At 39.3% G+C, this 23,980-nt stretch overlaps 3 protein-coding genes across 4 annotated transcripts in view; 2 read left to right on the plus strand and 1 right to left on the minus strand.

Moving 5' to 3' along the window:
- On the plus strand, positions 1–19,096 carry Ufsp2 (UFM1 specific peptidase 2). The gene is made up of 12 exons (XM_042701279.1): positions 1–80; positions 2,368–2,446; positions 3,855–4,038; positions 4,115–4,181; positions 7,681–7,838; positions 8,190–8,382; positions 10,043–10,189; positions 12,157–12,321; positions 12,526–12,650; positions 15,697–15,773; positions 16,636–16,760; positions 18,939–19,096. The coding sequence occupies exons 1-12, from the start codon at positions 78–80 to the stop codon at positions 19,023–19,025; spliced, it is 1,410 nt and encodes a 469-aa protein (XP_042557213.1). The 5' UTR covers positions 1–77; the 3' UTR covers positions 19,026–19,096.
- On the minus strand, positions 19,066–22,366 carry Ankrd37 (ankyrin repeat domain 37). 2 transcript variants are annotated; one of them, XM_042701308.1, is made up of 5 exons: positions 22,173–22,366; positions 21,878–22,030; positions 20,670–20,761; positions 19,863–20,066; positions 19,066–19,377 (listed from the first exon to the last, which is right to left on the minus strand). In XM_042701308.1, coding segments are annotated over exons 1-5 (477 nt in total). In that variant the 5' UTR covers positions 22,200–22,366; the 3' UTR covers positions 19,066–19,376. The 2 variants fall into 2 exon arrangements, with proteins under 2 accessions (XP_042557242.1, XP_042557233.1); XM_042701299.1 differs by lacking the exon at positions 19,066–19,377 and having other exon boundaries at positions 19,400–20,066.
- Positions 22,195–23,980, plus strand: part of LOC122126784 (LRP2 binding protein) — an 18,206-nt gene continuing 16,420 nt past the window's right edge. Inside the window, exon 1 of the mRNA XM_042701290.1 lies at positions 22,195–22,265. The gene's annotated coding sequence lies outside the window, so the exon portion shown is untranslated. The remainder of the gene's footprint in view (positions 22,266–23,980) is intronic.

A 23,980-nucleotide genomic window follows, 5' to 3' on the forward strand; every position in this document is an offset into this window, starting at 1 on the left:
ATGACGCAACTTCCTGTTCGGCTCACGGAACCCGTAGACTGACGTTTCCGCACTCCAGTCACAGCCAAGTCGCAGACATGGTAAGTGCCACTGCTTGTCCGCGACGCTTGCCTTTCCCTTCGGATTCAGGCCCCTGAAAGGCTTTCAGTGGCAGCTGCGAATTGTGTGGCGCGGGCAGCCCTCTTCTCGGCCTCCCCGCTGTAATTGCAGCTGCATGGAAACTGCTCCCCCGATGCACTAAAATGCCCCGGGCCTGCCTCGCTGGGACGGGCGCTGCTCGTAGCTCCTCGTCCTGATGCCCGTGTTCCTCGAGGATGCTTCCCACCAAGTTGGTATCTCCTGCTTGGACCTTTCTTCTGAGCCCCCAAGCCACACCAGCGCCGACTGTGCCTCCACTTGGGTAGTTCGTGTGTGTTTCATCAAGTTCACAAGGGACTCGTCGCGTCCACCGTCCCTCTCCCCGCATTTGCTCTTCCTCCAGAAATACCTATCTCTGCAGATGGCAGCGCAGCCCATTCCTGCTGGGCCTGCCTGCTGCAAACCTGGAAATCACCCCGGATACTTCCCTTTTCTTAGCTCCCCAAGATTCTCTCCTAATCATGTCCTTTGGATTCTACTCCTAAATAGATGTTGTCCTTCATGTCCTTGCCACCATCAGGTCTAACCATGAAATATTCTCCTTAAACAGGCCCTCACCACTCTGTCCCTGTGTGGAAGTGGCTTCCCCACCTCCAGTCCCCTTCTTTCCTTTAGTTGTGCAAGGGGAGATAACATTTGATCAATGTTATCCCTTCTATCCTTTTCCAGTTTTATGCAAAGGAATAGATGAGCAATTAAATTATACAAAATCTTACAGTAGCACAATTAAATATTCTTTTGCTTGTCTTTTTTGACTTTTATCTTCAGTTTATTACTTTAAAAATGATTCTTTAAAAAAAGGATTCTTTATTCAAATAGGCACAGACACCCTGCTGGTGGTTCATACCTGTAGTCCTAGTAATTCAGCAAGCTGAGATCTGAGGATCATGGTTCAAAGCCAACTCAGGAAGGAAAGTCTATGAGACTCTTATCTTCAATTAACCACCAAGTGGAGCTATGGCTCAAAGTGGTGGAGTGCTCAGGCCCTGTGTTCAAGCCCCACAACCGACCGCCCCACAACCGACCTCCACTCCCCGCACCCCCATTCCAAAATGGGCACAGACAATTTTGTGTGTTAGTATTGTTCTTTATTTAACTGAATTTGTGTGTGTGTGTGGTACTGGGGTTTGAACTTAAAGACTTCCGCTACCCCTTGAGCCAAGCTCCCAGCTCTTTTTTACTTTAACTGTTCAGATAAGTTCTTGAGAAATTTTGGACAAGCCTCTGACGCCGATCCTCCTACTTCCACCTCCCTCATATCTATTTAGTAATAATCTATTTAGTAAGTAGATATTAGTAATTATTTCATAGTGGTATAGTGTGGTTCTTCAGCCTATTTGTGACATCTGTTGACAATCTGATAAAATCTTTGAAAGTTTTTCTTAAATGTAATCTCTCCCCACACAAGATCCTTCCCCTTTCCCTCCCCCCCACACACACATAAAATAGAATAGTCATTTATCATATATCATCCATGCTAGAGCTCAGCATGTGGACCCAAGTTAAGAATGGATAGTCATTTTTATTTTACAATTACTTTTTTCCTTTATAAGTAACAAGCCATTCACCTATACCATTTAGTCTTTCTCTAAAATTACCCTTTCTGTGAATTCATAATTATGTAACCACTTTCTTGTTGATTGGTTAACATCCTTATATCATAATCTCTGTCTGGGTTGTAAATGTTCTTAGACTGTAACTTTGTAAATGCAAAATCGCTATTTGCCACCTTGTAAGACGAGTTCTAATTGGCTTGCTAAGTATTAGTTTTCTCTCATCGTCTTGACCACTAGGTGTCATCGTGTTAAGTTTAATGCTCTTGTCACATTCTTGAACTAGATCTTTACCATTGATATATTCTGTTCTTGCTAAATCTACCTAGACTATAAGTTGGAAATAATTGGCTTAAAGCAGTACTTCCCAGCATTTTTTTCACATTAGAATCATTGGTGCCTTGTGCCTAAACCCACCTTATACCAATTCACCAAAAAAAAAAAAAAAAAATCTGGGCTACAGCCCAGGTTTCAGAATTTTAAGTTCCTCAGATGATTTCAAGTATGGAGCAAAGGTTGGAATAGAATTTAGGAATGGGATTGTTCTGTATTTCTGTGTGAAACAAGGAGTTAATGCAAATAATTTGAAGATTACCCTGAACTCATATAGATTCTAATTTATATTATGATGCATGTATTTTGCTTTACAAGGGAGTTTTGGGTTTATCTATTGTAGGTAATTTCAGAAACTGCCGATATACTCTTCAGAATAAGAGGAGGCCTTGATCTGGCTTTTCAGCTGGCAACTGCTGACGGTAGGTTTTCCAAGGAAGTCTCCCCTTTATTATAGAACTGATGATGAGCTATAATGACCACTTTTCCATTTTGCAAATGAAATGAGTAGCATTCCTATCACTCACAAGATTATATATTTGGAAAGCAGATTAAATCAAATTTAAATTTAGTATGTTAAATTAAATTTAATTTGCCAATGAAATCAGTGATATTCTTATCACTCCTAAGATTATATATTTAGAAAGTAGATTAAATGAAATTTAAATTTACCAGCCCAAGGGAATAACTCTGTGAAAAATCAGAAAAAGATGTCCCCTACCTAAGGAAACTTTACAACCTTCTCAAATAAATTGTCATAATAAATATAAAATAAATATAATATGATTGATATATCTAGATTTGAACATTGCAGACTTGCAGCTATACATAATAATCCTATATTTCCAGAACCCATTCTTTTAAATCCTGTATTAGATTGAGATGATACTAGAAATTTGTGGGAGAAACATCGACTAGATTTGTGTAAAGCAAATATCAGGATGTCTTCCTGCTTGCAACTTGGGCTGTTTCCCCAAACTGAGATAAAGAATATCAGAGGAGGAGTATGATGAGCTGTGTTTGGGGCTTGTTTCTTTTGAGATGGAACCACCAATGAAAGTTCCCAATAAGCATTTGGTTGAGTCCAAAACTTAGTGTAGAGTGGTCAGAGTGGGAGCTAGAGAACTTGACATCTCTAAAGGATGATAGCTCATACGCTTGTATCAAATGAAATCATTTATGAAAGGTATGATTCGTGTGCTAGCGCTGCAGAGAAGCTTTGTAAGATTATAAGTGCAAAGTGAATGCGGAATGAAGAGTAACTACTGATAGAGCAGGATTTCTTTGAAAATGGTTAAAATGTTCTGTGGTTATAGAGTAATGATTGTAAAGCCTTGTGGCTATTCTAAAAGCCACTGAATGGTATAATTGAAAAGAATGGATTGTATAGTCTATAAATTTTGTCTTTATTTATTTGTTTATTTATTTTGGTTGTGGGGCTTGAACTCTGGGCCTGGGCTTTGTCCCTCAGCTCTTCAGCTCAAAGCTAGCGCTCTACCACTTGAGATAAAAATGAATTTACATTTTTCTGGTGTTGTACATTTTTCTGGTGGCTTATTGGAGATAAGCATTTCAAGTACTTTCCTGCCTGAGCTGGTTTTGAACCACGATCCTCAGAGCTCAGCCTCCTGAGTAACTAGGATTACAGGCATGAGCCACTGACGCCCAGCTTTGTCTTTATTTTTTAAGAAGACAAGCAAAGAGTTGTTCTAATTATTGAAAATGCAAATGGGTGTTTGAGAGTCACCCTTACTATATTCTCCTTTTGTGTGAGTTTGGATTTATTCATGTTGAAATTTTTTCATGTCTGTTTTTATCCTTTTATTTTAGAAATTTTTATCAGAAAGGTACTAAAACATGCACTGAGTGACCTGTCAGCAAAGCTTTCCTCAGACGCCCTCGTATTTAGAATTTGCCACAGTTCCCTATATGTCTGGCCTAACAGCGACATAAACACCATCCCAGGAGAGCTGACTGATAGCTCTGCTTGTAAGAACATAATGCGCTTTATTCAGTGAGTATGCTCAAGGACTTCTAGAAATCATTGCCAAACATCATTTCACAGTTGTAAATGTCTGTTAAAAATTTAGGTTTGAGCAGGAAGAAGATACAAAATGGAAATTCATGAGAAAGAAAGACAAAAGGCTGCCAGACATGGTAAGCAATTCATCTGCCTTCTCTGGTGGTAAAAATGTTCTATCCTTCCATTTGGAGCTGAGTGAGATCTGAGAGATCATTTCATGTAACCCTTTTATTTTTATGGATCAGATTATTGAAGTCCAAAGTGGTTATACATCTGTTTTACATATCTAAACTTTTAGAAGAAAGGCCTTTGAATGCCTTCTTTACTCCCACAAAAATTAAACACACTTGAGCACATTTACAAATTATGTTAAAGTAAATATGAAAAACACATTCTTTTATATATACATTCATAGTTCAAGGGAACTTCACTGTGGTAATTCTATAGATGTGTTCAATGTATTTTGAACATATTTACCCCTTCCATTATATTCCTCCAACCTGCCTCCCACCTCCTCCCTTTTTAAATCAGTGTTCGGTGATTTCAGTATGTTGTTTTCATATATATGTGTGTGTGTGATATGTGTGTATGTGTGTGAATGTGGGTATAATGTACTTTTATGCTCTTTATCCTGTCCCCCACTATCCTCTTTTCCCCTGCCTCCTTCTTGCTGATCCCTCTTCCTACAGAAAGTGCTCCTTTTATGCTCATGTCTAATTTTTATAATTATCACCATCACCTTCATTTTAGGTCTAGATTCTACCTATGAGCAACAACATGTGCTACTTAGCTTTTTACTTTTGCCTTATCTTGTTCAACTCAGTTATCTCCAGTTCGATCCAGTTTTCTAAAAATGACATATTTCATTCTTCTTTAATAGCTGTGTACCACATTGCCTTTACCTGTTTATCAGCTTTTGGGGATGTAAGCTAATTCTACAGTTTACTATTGTAAACAGTGCTGTGATAAATAGTTCTGCAGATAAAGGACTCATTCCTAAACATGATGTAGTGACACATTATGCTCTGAAAGATAACAAATGTTAAGTATTTCTTCGGGTTCTACTGATTCCAGTATTACCAAGTATCTTCCCTTTGCTACAAACTTTGCCAGATGCTGGTGATAAAAATGAGTTCATTTCTTCAAGAAGTTGTACAAAGTTGATATTGCTTCAGTGTTTCCCTAGGTGATTAGGTAATAAATGGTGAACATGGTTGGAGAGACCTAACTGACTCACTAGTTAGGGAAATAATAAAAAGAGACTGAATGCCAGAGATTATTAGGAGAATCGGTGGGTTGGGCTTTGAACCTCTCAGATACAGCATCATAATTAGTTTCTTGTTGGCTAAAGCTGGAAGATGGGAGGATGGGCTCAGTGTTGGTCATGTGTAACATACCACTGGGATGAACTGTTAAATTTATCAACATAGAGTGTACAAAAGATTGTGGACAGAGGCAATTTGAACATTAGCAAGATTTGGAGCTTCGTGTTTTAAGTAATATGTGGCAGTTACTTTCTATTATGTCCCCTACTTTGGATTGGTTTTGTTGCCTCTTTGTGATTAGATTCCTGCATTATTGGCAGAATATCATAGAAGAGTTGTTATGTCCTTTTCTGCACAGTATATTAACCAAAACTGTAGCAAATGCTACCAATCTCTTTCTGCCATGGGTCATGGTAGCTTTAATCACGTACTTTTGATGGTATCCACCTGTTTCCTCCACTGTTTAGGTACTGTATTTTCCCATTGTGATCAGTATGTCATGGGAACATGCATTGAGACTTCTAATTCATCAGATTTTTACCCACCACTTTTAGCATCCACTGATAAAACCTGCCAGAATTTAGTATTGATCTGATAGTTGTACCACAGTGATTTTTCTTTCTTTCTTTTCTTTTTTTTTTTTTTTTTTCACCAGTCATGGGGCCTGAACTCTGGGCCTGGGCACTGTCCCTCAGCTCTTCAGCTCAAGGCTAGCACCCTACCACTTGAGCCACAGAGCCACTTTCTGCTTTTTCTGCTTATGTGGTGCTGAGGAATCTAACCCAGGGCCTCATGCTTGCAAGGCAAGCATTCTACCACTGAGCCACCTTCCCAGCCCCACAGTGATTTTTCTAGGTCTGTCATTTCCTTTGTCTTTATTAGATAGCATTATACAGAGAGGAAGAGCTTTCCTAATGGAAATACGGCTTCTTATTTTATATAGGAGCTTATAAATTTATTGTCATTAGATATTTTGACCCCCATATTTTCCAAGATTCAGCTACTAAAATCCTCTTCAAGTTGGCTCTGGCATTTTGAGCCCTCTGTACTTGTATTTTCCTCTGTAAGATGTTCCAAGTGCACCTGGACCTCTACCTGCTCTAGCTCAGGAAGCATTCATTTTACATGGAACACACACACACACACACTCTGCAAACACAAACACACACATAACACTTATTCCAATTTACCTCTATAAGTCTTATTTGTGCCTCCAATTCTACTTCAGCCTCCCCAGAGTTCCTAACTCCCAAATTCCTCTATTTTTCTAGCTTTGTTCAATACACAGAAGGTAGTTTCAGCATTGTTCTATACCACTGCACAGATTTAACGTAGTAAGTAGAACTCAACATTTTCTTATGGTTCTTTATGTATTTAAACCAGGGGCATATAATTCTATTTTTAAAGTTATGTTGGTGTGGCTATTTTATGGTATTCATTTGATTTCTTTTTATTGTCCTTAAGTAGTTCTACATCACAAGTTGTACAGTTCATGTCAGTTTGTGAGTACAATGCACCTTGGTCACTATCACCCCTTCTATCATTTTCCCTCCCAAACCCACTCATTCCCTCCTTTTCCTAGTTCCATTTGCACACATAGACATTTAGTATTAATAACTACATTTTCCCATTCTTCTTCTCTCCATTTGTCTGCCCCTTCTCTAATCTCCCCCTCACCAACAATACATGTTCCAACTTCTGGGTATTCGTTTTGTTAAACTGTAAGTCAGTAGGTTTTTTTTTATGTTATTCATATGACTGTAAAAAGATTTCAGTCTATACAAAAGTTGAGAGAGTAGTATAATGAACCCCAGTGAACCTACACCTAGTTTTAACATTTATCTACACATGGCTGGTCTGGTTTCATCTTTACATCCTACTCTCTTTCCATTTTTCCATAGACTATTTTTGAGCAGAAAGGAACTTCTTTTAGGGACTGTAGTTCAATAGTGGTAGGGTACTTCCCTAGCATGCTGAAGGCCCTGGGTTATAATTGGGTTTTTTTTGTTTGTTTATTGGTTGGTTGGTTGTGGGGCTTGACTCTGGGCCTGGGCACTGTCCCTCAGCTCTTCAGCTCAAGGTGAACCCTCTACCACTTGAGCCACTGCACCACTTCCAGTTTTCTGGTGGTGGTTTATTAGAGACAAGAGTCTCACAGACTTTTCTACCCTGCTGCCCAGGCTGGCATTGAGTGGCCATCCTCAGACCTCAGCCTCCTGAGTAGCTAAGATTACAGACGTGAGCTACCGGTGCCCGGCTTGTAATTGCTTTTAAGCAACTTAACATAACTTTATTGTCCTTTAAAAAGTCCTTTTACTCTTTAGTGTTTCATGTTCCTCAAGCTGATTGTTACTGTTTATCTGTATAGCAACAAATAGTAAATATAGATCTTATGCTGGAAATGTCAACCTCTCTGGCGGCTGTAACCCCCATTATTGAAAGGGAAAGCAGAGGACACCACTATGTTAATATGACCTTGCCAGTTGACGCAGTTGTTTCTATCGCTCCAGAAGAAACATGGGGAAAGTAAGTATCTTTATGGTGTTACCATCATATTATAATAAGGATCTGTCCTGAAAGCAATCAGAACCCATTTTTACAATGATACTTAAGAATATCCAGGGTGGTGGTCGTTTTTACTCTGATTTGCTCCTTGTTTAATATCAACTAGAGTCATCTAGTCAGGAAATGTTTATTTGAAGGAAGTAGTAGGACATTCAAAAACCTAGGTTTCCCTTTATCCACTCAGAACAATTACGTATAATTTACCTGGTCCAATCAAATGTAATTTTTGTTCTATTTTGTTTTCGACTATATTAGGGATATACTGACTGTGCAGTTAGTTACAGTTAATGCATGTTAATGTTTCCCCCACAGAGTTCGTAAATTTCTAGTGGCTGCAATTCATAATCAGCTAACTGATATGGAAAAATGCCTTTTGAGATATATGAAAGGAACATCTATTGTGATCCCTGAACCACTTCACTTTTCATTACCAGGGGAGAAAGGTCTTGTAACAATCTCATATCCATCAGGAATACCAGATGGTCAGCTGCAGGCCTATAGAAAGGTAAAACCAGTTCATTTATGCTGAGAAATACAATAATGACTATCATTTATTTTGTAATTTCAGTTTTCAGTAAATAGAAATTATATTGTGATTTATTTGTGGTTTGTGAAGAAATTAGATTAAAAAAGAATATGTGCTAATTGTTATGATTTTAGTAATATTCTCTGTGACTAAGATTATTTGGTTGTTACAAAAGGAATTCTGGAGGAAACATGTCCACCATCGAAAGAAATGAAATTCATTGGCAAAAGGGGTGTTGTTTTTTTTAAGGATATTTTTTTTATCTGAGGCCAGATACTCATCAAATTATAGCATGTAGCATCTTCCTCACCTCTGTTGCAAAGGTGTGATACTATAACACTCTGAATCTGGTGAATTGGCTCTCTGAGGCAATACCACACAAGCTGATCTGTTGAAACCACTAGTATATCGCTGTGCTAAACTTTTTTTTAACTATTATACATTTTTATGTAGATGAGAAAATATCATTTGTGTGTGTGTGCCAGAACCAGGGCTTAAACTAAGGGCCTGAGTGCTGTACCTTAGCTTTATCTCTGAAAGTTGCTGATCTACCACTTGAGCCACAGCTCCACTTCTGGCTTTTTGCCTTTTAATTGGAGATAAGAGTCCCACAGACTGTGTTGCTGGCTTTCAACTGAGATCCTCAGATCTCAGCCTCCTGAGTAGCTTGGTGCAATTGTGAGCCTGTTAACTTCCACTAGTGTTATATAGAGAGAGTCTTAATTTTTTGTATGTCTTGAAAGGAGAAAATCAAATGTTGATCTTCAACTGACTTTTATGTTTGCCTCCTGTGCTTTTCTTTCTTGTTTTTTGTTTTTGTTTTTTGGTTGGTCATGGGGATTGAACTCTGGGCCTGGGCGCTATCCCTGAACTCTTCAGCTCAAGGCAAGCACTCTACCACTAGGGCCACAGTACCACTTCCTGTTTTCTGGTGGTTAATTGGATATAAGAGTCTCAGGGCCTTTCCTGGCCTGGCTGGCTTTAAACCACAATTCTCAGATCTCAGCCTCCTGAATAGCTAGAATTATAGGTGTGAGCCACCAGCATCTGACTCCTGCGCTTTTCTTCAATGATAATAAACCAACAATGTGGCCAATTAATATATTTTTCCTTTCCACAATTCTAATATTAAAATATGATAAAATTGTTCATTATAATTTTCATTTAGTTTCAAAACCAGTCTTTAGCCTACATGTATTTTAATAGAGTATGCTATAATGAATAAAACATCCCAGGTCTCTTGCTCTAACAAATTATTTTTATTTTTTGTGTTCCCTTTCAGTTTCTATACATTTTTTTTCTCCTTTTTTTTTAAATTTATTTTTTATTGTGAAAATACTGTACAGAGGGGTTACAATTACATGAGCAAGGTAATAAGTACATTTCTTATCAAGCATTGTTGCCTCCTCCTTGGTTTCCCCTTACCATCCCTTCCCATCTCGCCCAGTTTCTATACATTTATGAACATAAAAAGGAATTTTGTTAGGTTCGTCTGGCCTTAATGAATTAAATCATGTGTTTACAAACTTATAATCAATATCTTTCCTTTTTTTGTTGTATAACTTGCATAGTTTGAATTTATTCATTAATTAGGAATGTAATAATTAACTTTTTATCTATTGATTTTCATTTCATTTAGGAGTTGCATGATCTCTTCAGTCTGCCTCATGACAGACCTTATTTCAAAAGGTCTAATGCTTATCATTTCCCAGATGAGCCATACAAAGATGGTTACATTAGAAACCCACATACTTATCTTAATCCACCTAACATAGAGACTGGTATGGTAAGTTAACCAATTGTTTATAAGAGTCAATTGATCATTAAAAGTATTTGTTTTTGTGTTGTTATTGTTGTTGGAGAATTTTAGTGTATATCATCTCTAAAAAAATCTCTTATCTCTCTCAACAGTCATCATTTAAGGTAGTAGTAATTAACAATGATCTAAGTTAAAGTTTAGGAGTAGAGAAGATATACCATATTTCTCTTCCTAAGATTTCATTCTCTAATTTAATGGTCTGTCTTGTTTAAACCTGAGAATTCATGCTAATTAAGAATGAATATACACAAATTACACTCTAGAAACACTCTAAATAGAGTGTTAAACTTACTTTCTGTATACCATGTACCTGGTTGCAAGGAACATAGATGCTCATTAGAGCTAACTCAGATACTAGTAGATTGGATTTAGTCAAAGTTACAAAACTTAACTTTCCAGCCAACAAGAAAATTCTTGATTGTTTTCTAGTATATGGTAACATAAGTGTTTTCTCTATCAAACAATATTTAGAACTCCTTCAGGGTAAGTATTGTATCATATATTCATTTTCCATTCTCAATATTTCCTTACTAATCAAAATACCCATAAATTTCTAAGTAAATGCAGAATGATTTTAGTTTTTGGTTTCTGTGTTAGTCTTGGGGCTTGAACTCAGGCCCTGGGTGCTGTCTCTGAATTTCTTTTGTGCTCCAGGCTAGCACGCTACCACTTGAACCATAGGTTAATTGGAGATAAGAGTTTCAGTGACCTTTCTCTGCCCCAGCTGGCTAACTACTACCCTCAGATCTGAGCCTTCTCAATAGCTAGGATTACAGGCATGAACCACCAGCACCTGGCTGATTTTAGGCAGTGATATGCATTCCTTATCTGTATTACAAAAATACAAAAGCCTTTATATATTTTTAACATTTATTTTATAGCACTTGGCCTGTGTGTATAGCATATATAAATACTGCATTGAATAACACAGCAAGGAAATGAGTACCAGGGAGCTCCTATTTCAGAACTGAACATTACCATGTGTGTATTTCTCTATTACCTATTTTTTAAACTCATTTTTTAAACTCATTCCCTAACTCTTCTGTATTGACTTTTAAAAAATATCAACATTTTTGAAAAAGACATGTGAACGTCAGCATTATACAACAAGTAAGAATTACATGATTATGTGCTGTCAGTATTTTAATCATTAAGTTATATCCCTGAGCTGTCAGGTTTACAAAATTACACAAGTATTCTTCCCCATTTTGTTTTTTTTTTAATACATTCTTTATTCCTTCCTGTGCTCAGCAAGCCATCATTTATTCAACAAAATTTACATCAACTGTGTGCCAGCCTGCTGAAAAAGCTTGGGCCCAGAATGAATACAATACTGCATGTTCTCAGCAGCTCACATATTACTGTGGATAGGTAGATATTTAAAAAATAATAATAGGTTATGTGTGAAATAGCAGTAAGTACTTTGAATAAATATTGTGTATCAGTGTAAGAATATGTGCATATTTATAGATGTATATCGTATTACATGTATGAATTTAGTTAGTTAGTTAGTTGGTTGATCAGGGAAAGACCTCCACCATTTGAAGGTAGAGGTCTTCCTTTGTGAAGGAAGGCTGAAAACTCTAAAATTATTTGGGAAAAACGTGTTTAAAACCAAGAGAACTGTAAGGCTTTGATGCCAGATTGTCCATGGTAAATTTGAAACAAAAGCAAATTAACAGATGAGGAAATGTGTAGAAGATAAAGTTGCAAAGGAAGTGAGAAGGCAGGCCTTTCTAGATCTTTGGCAAGGACTATGGATGTGTAGGGGGAAAAAAAACAAGAAGATATCAAATTAAACCATAGATCTGTGAACATTTTTATAAGGATCTAAAGTAGAAGTCCAGCTCTCAGAACAGCACACAGGATGGAGGCATATATGCAAGTATTATGCTTCTGGGTTAGTACTTGAGTATATTTCTTCTTTTATATAGACTTATGTGGTCCAGGGCACATACGGTTACCATCATTATATGCAAGATCGGCTGGACGACAATGGCTGGGGCTGTGCCTATCGATCGCTGCAGACAATCTGCTCTTGGTTCAAACATCAGGGATACACAGAGAGGTCCATTCCAACACACAGAGAGATTCAGCAGGTATTAAACATGCCATTTGAAATTACAATCAATTGTACATTGTATTAGCTCAGCTCTTACTAGACCATTGATAATCAAATTACCTACTAGTTGAGATGTATTTCTGCTTTGGGAAAAATATTCTTGTACTTGTAAATCAGGAAAAAAATACCCTAAAATTGTCTTAAATATGGATTTTTTTAAAAATATTTTTAATATATAAAGGCTCTAGTTGATGCCGGTGACAAACCAGCAACATTTGTGGGATCACGACAATGGATTGGATCCATTGAGGTACAGCTGGTACTGAACCAACTGATTGGTGTAACTTCAAAAATACTGTTTGTCAGGTAAGGAAGCTTTGTGAAATTAGCTAAATCCTTTCAAAGTGATAGGCTGTCATTTTATTAAACTAATTTTAAAAAAACTGGTATCTTCTTCCCTCATTTATTTTCATTCCTTTCTCTTCCTCTTTATTATCCCATTGCTTTATAAGTTTCATTTTAACTCTACAAGTATATATTTGTTATTTATATATTACTTGCTAATAAGATTTTCATGACTAAACTGTGATATGTACTTGAATTATCCTTGCCCCACTTTAGACCAAACAAGGGAAACTTAGAAATACATTAACTTCCAGTCACGTTGTAGCTAGATAGTCTAATTTTGTTGTGCTTAAATCTTCAAAATGTCAGCTGGGTGCCAATGATTCATGCCTATAATCCTAGCTAGTCAAGAGGCTGAGATCTGAGGATCATGGTTCAAAGCAGGAAATTCTGTGAGATTCTTATCTCTAATTAACCACCAACAAATTAGAAATGGAGTTCAAGTGGTAGAATGCCAACCCTGAGCAAAAAACCTAAGCAAACAGTTCCCTGGCTCCAGAAAGAGAGAGAGGTATAGTCAGGAAAAAAAAAAGAAATGGGAGAAAACGAGGAAGGGGTTATACTGTTTGAAAAGAAACGTACTTATTACCTTGCTTATACAACTGTAACCCCTCTGTATATTACCTTTACAATAAAATTAAATTTTAAAAAAAGAAAAAAATCTTTTAAGTCCTAAAAGGAGAAAATCAAATGTTAATCTGCAGCTAACCTTTATGTTTGCTTCCTGCTTTTTTCTTTTATGCTAATAAATCAACAGTTAACATTTTATCTTTTCCACAATTCTAATATTTAAATATAAGAAAATATAAGTTAATGACTGTTGCTATTTCTGACCACACCTTTTCTCCTTTTCATCTTTTCTCCTTTTCTCCTCTTCTCCTCTGTCTGTCTGTCTTTCTTTCTCTCTCTTTTCTAGTGCCAGGCCTTGAATTTAGAGCCTCTCAGTCTTGCTCATCTTGCTTGCTCAGCTAGAATGCTTGATCTATGCCACCTCTAGCCTTACTTTTGTTTGTTGTGTTTTTGTGGGGGTCTTGGGTTTGGATTTTTGTGGTTGTGGTTATTTGAGATGGTATGTAGGACACTTTTCTGCCCAGGCTGACTTTGAACTTTCATGCTCTAGATCTCAGCCTCTGAAGTATGTAGAATTAGAGGCATGAGCACACAGCTTTTGCTACTACTTACTCCTTACTGGGTGAACTTATGCACTAAAATATATTTCCTATTGAAAATTTTAGTGGCAGGCTTCTTATTAACCAAGGACTTAATATGTTTGACTTCACAATAACATTTTGGAGTGGTTATGGAAATCAATGCCAAATATTGACAGGAGACTAAGAAGAAAAGGACTGTTTTTAAAAAGTCAAAGTTTGGGTACATTAAAACTATATTTGCCAAGCTGGGAAGGTGGCGCAGTGGTAGAGCACTTGCCTTGCATGCCTGAGGACCTGGGTTCGATTCCTCAGCACCACATAAGCAAAAAGAAAAAAGCCGGAAGTGGTGCTGTGGCTCAAGTGGTAGAGCGCTAGCCTTGAGCTGAAGAGCTGAGAGACAGTGCCCAGGCCCAGAGTTCAGGCCCCATGACCGAACCCAAAACAAACAAACAAACAAACAAACAACTGTATTTGCCTTGTTATCCACTAAGCCAAGAGCTAAGATTTAGTACTGCCTAGCACGTCCAAAAAAAAACCAAACAAACAAATGAAAAAAACCTCAGCTTAAGATGGTTCAATTTACTATTTTTTTACTATTTTTTGATAATGGTATGTAAAGTTCAGTAGTTCTAAGTTCACCATCCATTTCAGAACCATCTTTGTTTTCTCAAAAAGAAAACAATTAAATGCTATATCAGAATACTTCCTAAAATAATAGTGTGTTGTACCTGAAAACATTTTGCTGTTTTCATATTGGCTTCACAGGCAAGTATACTGTCCTAGAATATCTTCTATCATGTACAGAGGGCAGGTATTATTAGGCATAATTTGTTTTGTTTGGTTTTGTGTGTGTGTGTGTGTGTATGTGTGTGTGTGTGTGTGTTGGTCCTAATGTTATTGCTGTCCTGGATGCCTGGATGCTGTCCCTGAGCTTTGTTGCTCAAGGCTACTACTCTACCACTAGAGCCACAGATCCACTTCCAGCTTTTATTTGTTGTTGTTATTAACTGGAGATAAGAGTCTCTTGACTTTTCTGCTGGGGCTGGCTTTGAACTATGATACTCAGATCTCAGCCTCCCAAGTAGCTAGGATTACAGGCGTGAACAACCAGTGCCCAGCTTATTGGTTCTAACTTAATGAAGAGAATACAAACTCTGAAGTCCCACAGCAAGATGACAAAAACTCAAACCTTGAGCTGGGTACATAGCTCAAGATAGCTCAAGTTGGTAGAATGTTTGTGCAAGAAGCTAAGACTTAAAACTCATTTTGCTGATAGTTAAATCTACCCATAAGAGCCCCCTGGGCATCAAGGTGTGACCAGCTTCAGTATCATGTTAAAAATCCACAACTTTCATCCAGTTACAAAAGCAAAACATCAAGGTCTTTCTGCTTCTTTCCTAACAGTTAATGGTCTCTACCAATGGCTCATGCCTGGAACCATGGCTACCCAGGAGGCTGAAATTTGAGGATTGCAATTCAAAGCCATACTGGGGCAGGAAAGTCCAGGAAGACTAATCTACTAAAGAGCTGAAGTGAAGCTGTGGCTCAAGTAGTAGAGTGCCAGCCTTGATTGAGGGAAAAAGCTCAGAGACAGCAACCAGACACTGAGTTCAAGTCCCAGGACCAGCTTAAAATAGATAGATAGATAGATAGATAGATAGATAGATAGATAGATAGATAGATAGATAGATAGATAGATAGATAGATAGATAGATAGATAGATAGAAAGAAGCTGTCAATCCTATCATTTAAATTTTAGCTCTTATTTTCAATAACAAACCATAAAGAAAAAAAAGGTCAATATTTCATCTTAGTGTGAGCAGTAGGTTAACTGATAGAAAATTGTCTCTTTCTAGCCAAGGTTCAGAAATGGCTTCTCAAGGACGGGAACTGGCCAGTCACTTCCAGAGTGAAGGCACTCCAGTGATGATTGGTGAGTTCTTTCGGTGACCTTGGGTTCTTTTGGCAGTGGAGTAGAGACTCAATAAAACTTACAGATATATAGTATTAATGTTATAGAAAATAAACCATTTTCAACATTTAAAATTTTTAACTTTTATAACATATTGATCTTTGGAATTTTTTTTCAGTTTCCAAAATGGAGAGGTTACAAAAATTTACTAATAATAAAGTCTGTAATAGCAGACATAAAAGTTGAAAAGAGAAATAAGGACTATGTTTAAACATTTAAAGACCCAAGGGCAATGAAAAAAGGAAGTGACAAGTCATTTGACACAGCATTATAAGTCATGGCTCTTTTACAATTTGGCTGGCTGTGTGATTCTGTAATTTTATAAAATGATTGGATTCACTGATCTAATGACTCATGATTGAATAAAGGATAACATTTGTTCTGTAATGAAATGGCAAGCTAAGACTACTATGTGGGGATGGAGATAGGCCAATGTCAGCAGCACATCACAAAGAACGTTTGCAAGTGGATGGGCCAGATGACTGGCAATGCTCAGAGCAGAGGCAGCAGCACCATCTACTGTAAGAGGTACAACAGCACTGATGACAACTGTTTGGAGGAGGTCGGACCTCTAAGACCCTTTCTAGATATACTTTAGGAAATTTGAAAGGAGATATGATTAAAGCTGGGATTGCATTTTTATGTCTTAAAGATTCATTCTTTTCACAGTATATTTGCCATCATGGTCTTTTACAGTATAGGGAGAGCAGTCAACATTATTGCTGTTTCAAGACAGTTAATAGGCCAAATGATTTTTTCAAATTTGAATTGAATAGTCAATTGGGACTCATTTATGCCTCTTGTATCTCCTGTTTCTTCTTAGGAGGAGGAGTGTTGGCTCACACTATACTAGGTGTTGCATGGAATGAGATTACAGGACAGATAAAATTTCTGATTCTAGACCCCCATTACACAGGTGCTGAAGATCTGCAAGTTATTTTAGAAAAGGTATGTAACCATTTAATACAAATTTAGATACAATGTAAAGAATCCAGAAGTGAAGGGTAGCACCCTAGCTATTAAACCAAGGGCAGATTACACTCTAAGAAGGTATTCTAAGGTGAAGGGTCTCAAATAGGGAGGACAAGAAAAACACTTAACCTGCAAAAGGCAAAATTTAGGTTAAATTTGTAAAAACAAAAAATCTTTTCAGTTATTAAACACAAAGTTCATGATATATTCCTTTGGAATACTCTTTATAACTTTGCATAGACAAACATATTGAAGTTTACAATGTCTTCCAATAGAATAGAATAAACTTTATTTTAAAAAATATATAGCAACTGAGCAGCTGGGCACCAGTGGCTCACACCGATGTTCCTAGCTACTCAGAAAACTGAGCTCTGAAGATGACAGTTCAAAGCCAGCTTGGGCAGGAAAAGTCCATAAGACTCTTATCTCCAATTAACCATAAAACGCTGGAAGTGGAGTTGTGGCTCCAGTGGTAGGAGTAGTAGCCTTGAGCAAAAGAGCTCAGGGACTGCACCCAGGCCTTGAGTGAAATCCCCAGGATTGGCAAGTGAATGACTGAATAAATGAATGAATGAAGCCAAAGAATGCTTGTCTAGAAGGTATAATGCCCTGCGTTCTGTATCAGAGGAAGGAAAGGAAGAGCAGAAGGGGTGAGGAGGAGGAAGGAGAGGATGGAAAAAGAGGGGAGGGAAAGAGAGAGACAGAGAGAGAGAGAGAACCTTGAAGCCACAACACAGCCTCAGAAGTACTATTGATGTGAAGAAACAATAAAGGCTAAACCAAAGTCAGGTGCTGGTGGCTTATGCCTATAATCCTAGCTACTCAGGAGGCTAAGATCTGAGGATTACGGTTCAGAGCCTGCCAGAGCAGGAAAGTGGATGAGACTCTTATCTCCAATTAACCAAAAAACCAGAAGTGGCACTGTGGCTCAAAATGCTAGAATGCCAGCCTTGAGCAAAAGAACTCAAGGACAGCATCTAGGCCCAGGGTTCAGGCCCCACAACTGACAAAAAAAGACTAAACAAGAGATAATGTAAGTCTTTTTTATACTTGTTCTAAGAAGACAGATTTAAGAGCTCAGATTTTTTTTAATATTTTTATAAAAATATAAGGGAGTTATAATGTATAGAAACAATTCAACAGTTATTGAAACTTTATGGTGCTTACCTGGAAAGGGCTGATAATTTTACTTTGATCTTTCAGTATGTATCTTATCTTTACAATCAAAAAGAAAAGGCCATCTACAGTGAGCCAGCCCTCCATGTGAGAAGAGAGCTAGAGCTAGTTCACAGTTGTCCTAACGCACTTTGGCTTTCAGCCCTGCCACAATGCCCAGCAGTTTGAGTCAGCTACAGTTAATCCACTTGTCACACCGTGGTAACAAGCCTCACTAGTGTTTCTCAAACCAACTCATTTGAGTATTATGTAGCCTTATATAGACCAGTCCTCTGCTTTTTCTTCTTTAAATAAATCAAATGTGATCAACTTCCATATTCATAACAAGTACCCTATGTTGAAAACAAAAACTTTACAACTTGGGAAGAGGGGAGGGAGGTGTTGGGGAGGTAGGGAGGAAAGGACTGGTAGGGGAAAAACAAAGGAGGGGCTAACAATGCTGGATAGGAAATGTACTCATACCTTACTCATGTGACTGTAAGCCCTCTGTACAGTATGGTTACAATAAAAGATATATATTTAATTAAAAATCAGAAATGTGATAAACATCCATATTCATAACAAGACTGTGCTAGAAAGTAATCTTCAGTCTTATATGCTAAAGATGAATAATGCAAAGGAGAACTGCTTGTAGCATGAGGAAAATGAAAACACACTAATGCATCGGGCAAGCTGAGCTTTCTCACTACATTTCCTCAAACCTAAATGCACTGAAGGTTACCTATTTGCACTCATGGGTATAACTAAGATAACACAGTCCATCAGCAAATCAGGGCATTACATGTTATCAGTCACCTGAGCTGTGAAACTTCCATCTTCAAAGGAATAACATATAGTATCTGAATTCAGTTTTTACAAAGACTCGTGTAGAAATAAAAGTTTTAAAATCTGGGAATTCTATGTCACTGATAGAGCTTCATTTTAGAATTTCTACCCTGAAGTCTCATAATGTTGTAAACATTTCCTTTCCTTCTCCAGGGCTGGTGTGGATGGAAAGGCCCAGACTTTTGGAACAAGGATGCTTACTATAATTTATGTCTACCTCAGCGGCCAAAGATTATATAATCTCGGATTCAGAAACTGAAGTAAACTGCTATAATAAATCTGTTAATAAAAATGCTTAATATCAAATTAAATCCTGGGCATAGTTTGATCGTGCAAATTATTTTTCCCCCAAAGGTAGTAAATAACTGCATGGACACTTTTATCCTTTACACATTTTAATAACTTGAAAGTCAGAGTATGTACAACCAGAATATTACAGGCATGTAAATACATGTATTTCTTAAATGTTCTCTTCACTTGGAAGCAAATTTTCTTCCTTCTCAGAAGGAGTTAGATGTATATGATAAGCCAAAGGCCATTGCTTGCATGCAATGAATCACTTCTTCTAACTTCTTCAAAATCCACAGAATATCTGTTTTGAAAACATGTTAACTTAAAGACTTAAAATAAGTTTTTCTCCCTATACTTCTATAGGTCTTAGAATCTAGCAGTAGGAACTGCAAATAATATTAAAATGTTAATGAAAACTAAAGGGTAAATCCCAATGATAGACGCAGAGTAAGAGTATCATGGTCTGAGGCTAGTCCCAAGTACAGAAGGAAATGGAAAAGGGTAAAGGATAGGGAGCAGAGAAAGGAAGGGAAGGGAAAACAGAAGAGAAGAGAGAGAAAAAGAAGCAAAGAAAGAAATACAAGACCCTAAACTAGGAGTGTGTCAAATGGTAGAGCAATTGCCTAGCAAGTATGAAGTCTCAAGTTCACACTCCAGTACCAGCACTGCCAAAATAAATAGATACAAATAATGCTAGAAATAAGAATGCTGGTATTTAAATGAAACACTAAATCTATGCTAGAAGAGATATTCTTAAGGGGGAAAGAAGCAGCTTATGTTACTTACCAACACTTCCGTTTCACATTGGTATTTTCTACACTTCCAATACATCGTTTCTGTTTAAGTGATGGGACACAGTCATCTCTATTGGATTGTTCACTTGATTTTACTGTCTGCATACATTTAATCATTGTGAGAAACTTGGCACATTCTGGAAATCCACATGACCAAGCAAGATCTTCTGCTGTTTGCCCATTCTTATTACATAAACTGAAATTAGACAAAAGGTGAGTTCAATAAAAGTTGACAATTGTCCAGCCTTTTTAAAAAACTAACAATTCCGGCTCATCTCAGTTTGGATGCAGGTTAGTGGAGGACCCTTATTTAATTCCCAGCACATAAACAAACAATAACAGGCCAGGAGGAAGAAGAAAGAAAAGGGGAAATAGGAAGGAGGACAAGGAACAAGAAGGGCATAAAGAGGTAAAGGGAAATTTTGTTTTTGCACACACTATTATCACTAGTGGCTAACAGATTCAACATAAGCATTCCGTAGATTTTTATGATCATTTTTTACTGTTTGATGAATACCGAGTATTTAATGTTCCCTGTCAATGAGTCACCAAACATCATTGATGAAAACGGTAGAATAGGTTCTCCTAAGGCAAAACTGAAATAGAATACTGCCATGCTGAAGAACTGCAGCTCTGATTGCTCAGGATCCATTTTTTTCACTTGCTCAAATTGATATTAATAAATCACTTAAGAGCTTAGATAAACATTTCAATACTAACACCAAGTTTCCAATTAGACAAGTAAAAAGTTTGATTAATCCAACAAAACAAAATCTGAAAGCACTGATTTGCTACTCACTCAATTTGGGCATCACTGGCAATAAGCAGGCTAAGACACTGCAGGCTTCCCGCTTTTGCTGCCTTGTGAAGAGGTGCTTCTCCCCAAACATCCTTTAAAATAAGAGCATATTTCTGAGTCTCTCACTTACCATGACCTTGTGGAAGCTGGTAAGGAGGAAGTCTAATAGCTATTTGAGGAAAACAGTTCAAACCATTGTATAGACTAAAATTTTCAATCTTTCATTGAAAAGATGGAAACTCTTTCCATCCATTAAAACATGTGCAGCTACATCCTTATATATCAATATTTAAGTGAAGGCAAGCACCAATAGTTATAAGTTAAAATTTCACTAGACTTCAAATATTCAGTGAAATACGCACATCACCCCAAGGAAATTCAGTAGTAAACTATGATGATTGTGGGCATGGCTGGCAGTTACTTCAGCCGTTGTGCTGAGAGTGGTAATGTAACGATTACTTTTTTTGAAATAAACCAGTCAACTAGGGTAGCCTATTCCTGAAATCCCAACAATCAGGAGTTCAAGGCCAGCTTGTACTACCAAGAAGACCTTGTCAAAATTTAAGAGGGGGAGGGGACCACCAAAAAACTGTTGACCTAGTGCAGTAACCACTTACAGCGAAGAAGCATTTGAAAGGTGGTTGAGATATGCTATGAGGGTAAAATACAGGGGGCAGGGAAGGTGGCTTGGTGGAAGGAGCTTGCCTAGCATGCAGGAAGCAAGCCCTGGGTGGATTCCTCAGCACCACACACACCAAGGAAAAAAAACCAAAAATCAAAAAAAAAGGAAGTGGCGCTGTGGTGGCCTCGAATCAGAAAAGAGGCTCAGGGACGGAGCCCGGGCCCCGAATCCAAGCCCAGGACTGTTGTTTTTAAAAGTAAAGTAGGTCCTGAATTGTGAGATGCAGTATGAAAGTGTAAAATACGTGTCAAAACTATACTGATCGGGCATTAGATAAGGTCATGTCACGTTTTGTCTGACGGATGTGGACACTCAACCTGCTTAGGTTACTTCTGTGGCTTGCGCGACATGCAGCCTGGACACCTCTGCTAGGGACGCGTGTCCCGCAGCCAGGGAGTAGATTCCAGCCTGGACATCTCCGCTAGGGACGCGTGTCCCGCAGCCAGGGAGTAGATTCCCGCAGCTCGCAAGCGTCCGTGTGTACGCGGAGGGCGGTGCGCACGGCAACAATCAGTTACCTAGTTACCTGTTGGTTGAGGTCAGCGCCCGCTTGCAGCTGCCGGAGGAGGAAGCCAGCGAGCCCGCCGCCCGCGGCCAAGTGGACGGGCGACTGCTCGTAGGGATCCGGGGGCGCGTTGACCGAAGCCCCCGACTCCAGCAAAGGCCTGAGACCCTCCACCTGCGGAGAAGAGAACAGACTCAGCGCCCCTCTCCATCGCCCGCGCCGGCGAGAGCCTTCCTCCTAACACGGCTGAGCTTGCAGCTGTCTCCCCCTCCGTCCACGGGCTGCGGCCTGCGAGACCCGGAGGGACGGTGCTCACCTCAGGGGTGCGATCTAGCAACAGCATCTCCCGCCGGACGCGAACGCCCCGACTCTGAGTGTGCTGCTGGCCAGGCTCGGCGCAGACCCGCAGGTAAGCGTCGCACCCGCCGGCCTGGAGGCCCGATTATTTAAAGGTCGCTCGGGCCGCGCCCCGGCAGCTTAATGAATCCCCAACCGCCAACCGCCCGAACATTCCCAGCCCCGCGGCCCCCGCACGTACACAAACACTCCCACGTGCGGAAGCGAATACAACGCCCCACCCCCCCCCCACCCCCCCGCCCAGCCGCCGCGAGCGCGCGCGCACTCACACACACACACACACACACACCCGAGTGACTGGCAGGGCGGGAGGAGGGGCTGGCAGGGCGAATCCGCCAGCCGATTCGTTGAGCCGTGCTAGGAGACGTCGGGAACGCCTACTGGGGGGGGTGGTCCCTGGGGTCGGTCTGGGAGCTCCGACACGAGCATGCGCTTCGGAGTAGGCGGGCGACGTGGACTCAGAGCCCGAGTGGTTGATCTTCAGCATCCGCCATGAGACGCGCTCGGTTAGACACGTACCGTGCTCCATTGCCAAGCCCTTTAATCCTCTAGAGAAGCCGGCCTCCGGGCCAAAGGTTTTGAGTTCTGCGAGCACGCACGTATCCCGGAAAAGAGGAAACCACAAGCAGTTCCCAGGCTGGCCAGACCAGTCACCGCCTCTGGAAGCAGCCACCAGCTGGAGAGGAGTGACACCTCTGCCTCAAGTTCAGAGTCGTCCCAGACGCCTGTTACCCCCAAGCCCGGGCCCGAGATCGTGCACCTGAGCATTCAGGGGATCAGTACTAGAAGAACCAGCCTCCCCCAATGGGCTGGATTACCCTGCCAGGCCTGGGGTCTAAAGGGTGATCCCCCCCCACCCCATTGTCGTGTGCGAACCCTGAGCGCTGGGCCCAAGATGGGCCTTGCCCGGTTTGGGAACAGTTCTTTGGACAATGAACCGACAGGAAGTAGGAGCTGACTGTAACCCCATCCTCTTAGGGAAAGCAAGGCAGGAATATGGCTGTGTCGCCTGAGCCTCATTCGTTCTCTTCTATAAACTTGAGAATCAGACTGGCTTCGAATAGTAGCCCCTGGCATCATAGTCAGTCCATGACTCTCCCTGAGTACTCTTTCAGATTAACCTAGCTAAAAATCAAAGCTTCAGCCATCTCTTTTCCTCTAATATCCTAGTAACTTCCTTCTATCTAGGTCTGGAAAAACTATATAATCATACATTGGGAAAACAAGCACAGATGTCTTTTCAATGTCAGCGGTCTTTTAGCTCCAGTTTTGGATGCAGAACATTTTCAGTCATAAATTTTTCTTACACATATGCATTAACCCAAGGGAGTAAGGTTTAAACATTTGTTTTCATGTGTATATGAGTGTATATTTGAAATAGTACTTATGTTCTGGGTTTTTAATATTTAACCTCGCAATACCTTTTGAGGTGAAGGATGGTACTGCAGAAGAGCTGTCAGACGTAGCAGACCACATGGTTCCAGTCTCCTGATTTATTTAGTTAGGTGAACATCTTTTCTAAAGGCACATGAAATTATGCTTCAGGTTTGCACAGATGTCCATTTTTAGAATTTCCTGATCAAAGATGTGAGAGTTTCTTAGAGTTTTAAAAAACATATGTGATTAGCTCACATAATGGGATGTGAGGTGTGGAAAAATGGCTCTAAGTTACATCCTTTTCCTATAAAACAGGTGCGTTTAGTCTGGTTGTTTCCCAGGAAAAGAGACATCCTCAGAAGTTATTACAGCTTTATTTCCTTTGATCGC

This window comes from Dipodomys spectabilis, unplaced genomic scaffold (genome assembly GCF_019054845.1).
Source record: "Dipodomys spectabilis isolate Male_0828 unplaced genomic scaffold, ASM1905484v1 ptg000009l, whole genome shotgun sequence".
Classification (NCBI taxonomy): domain Eukaryota; kingdom Metazoa; phylum Chordata; class Mammalia; order Rodentia; family Heteromyidae; genus Dipodomys; species Dipodomys spectabilis.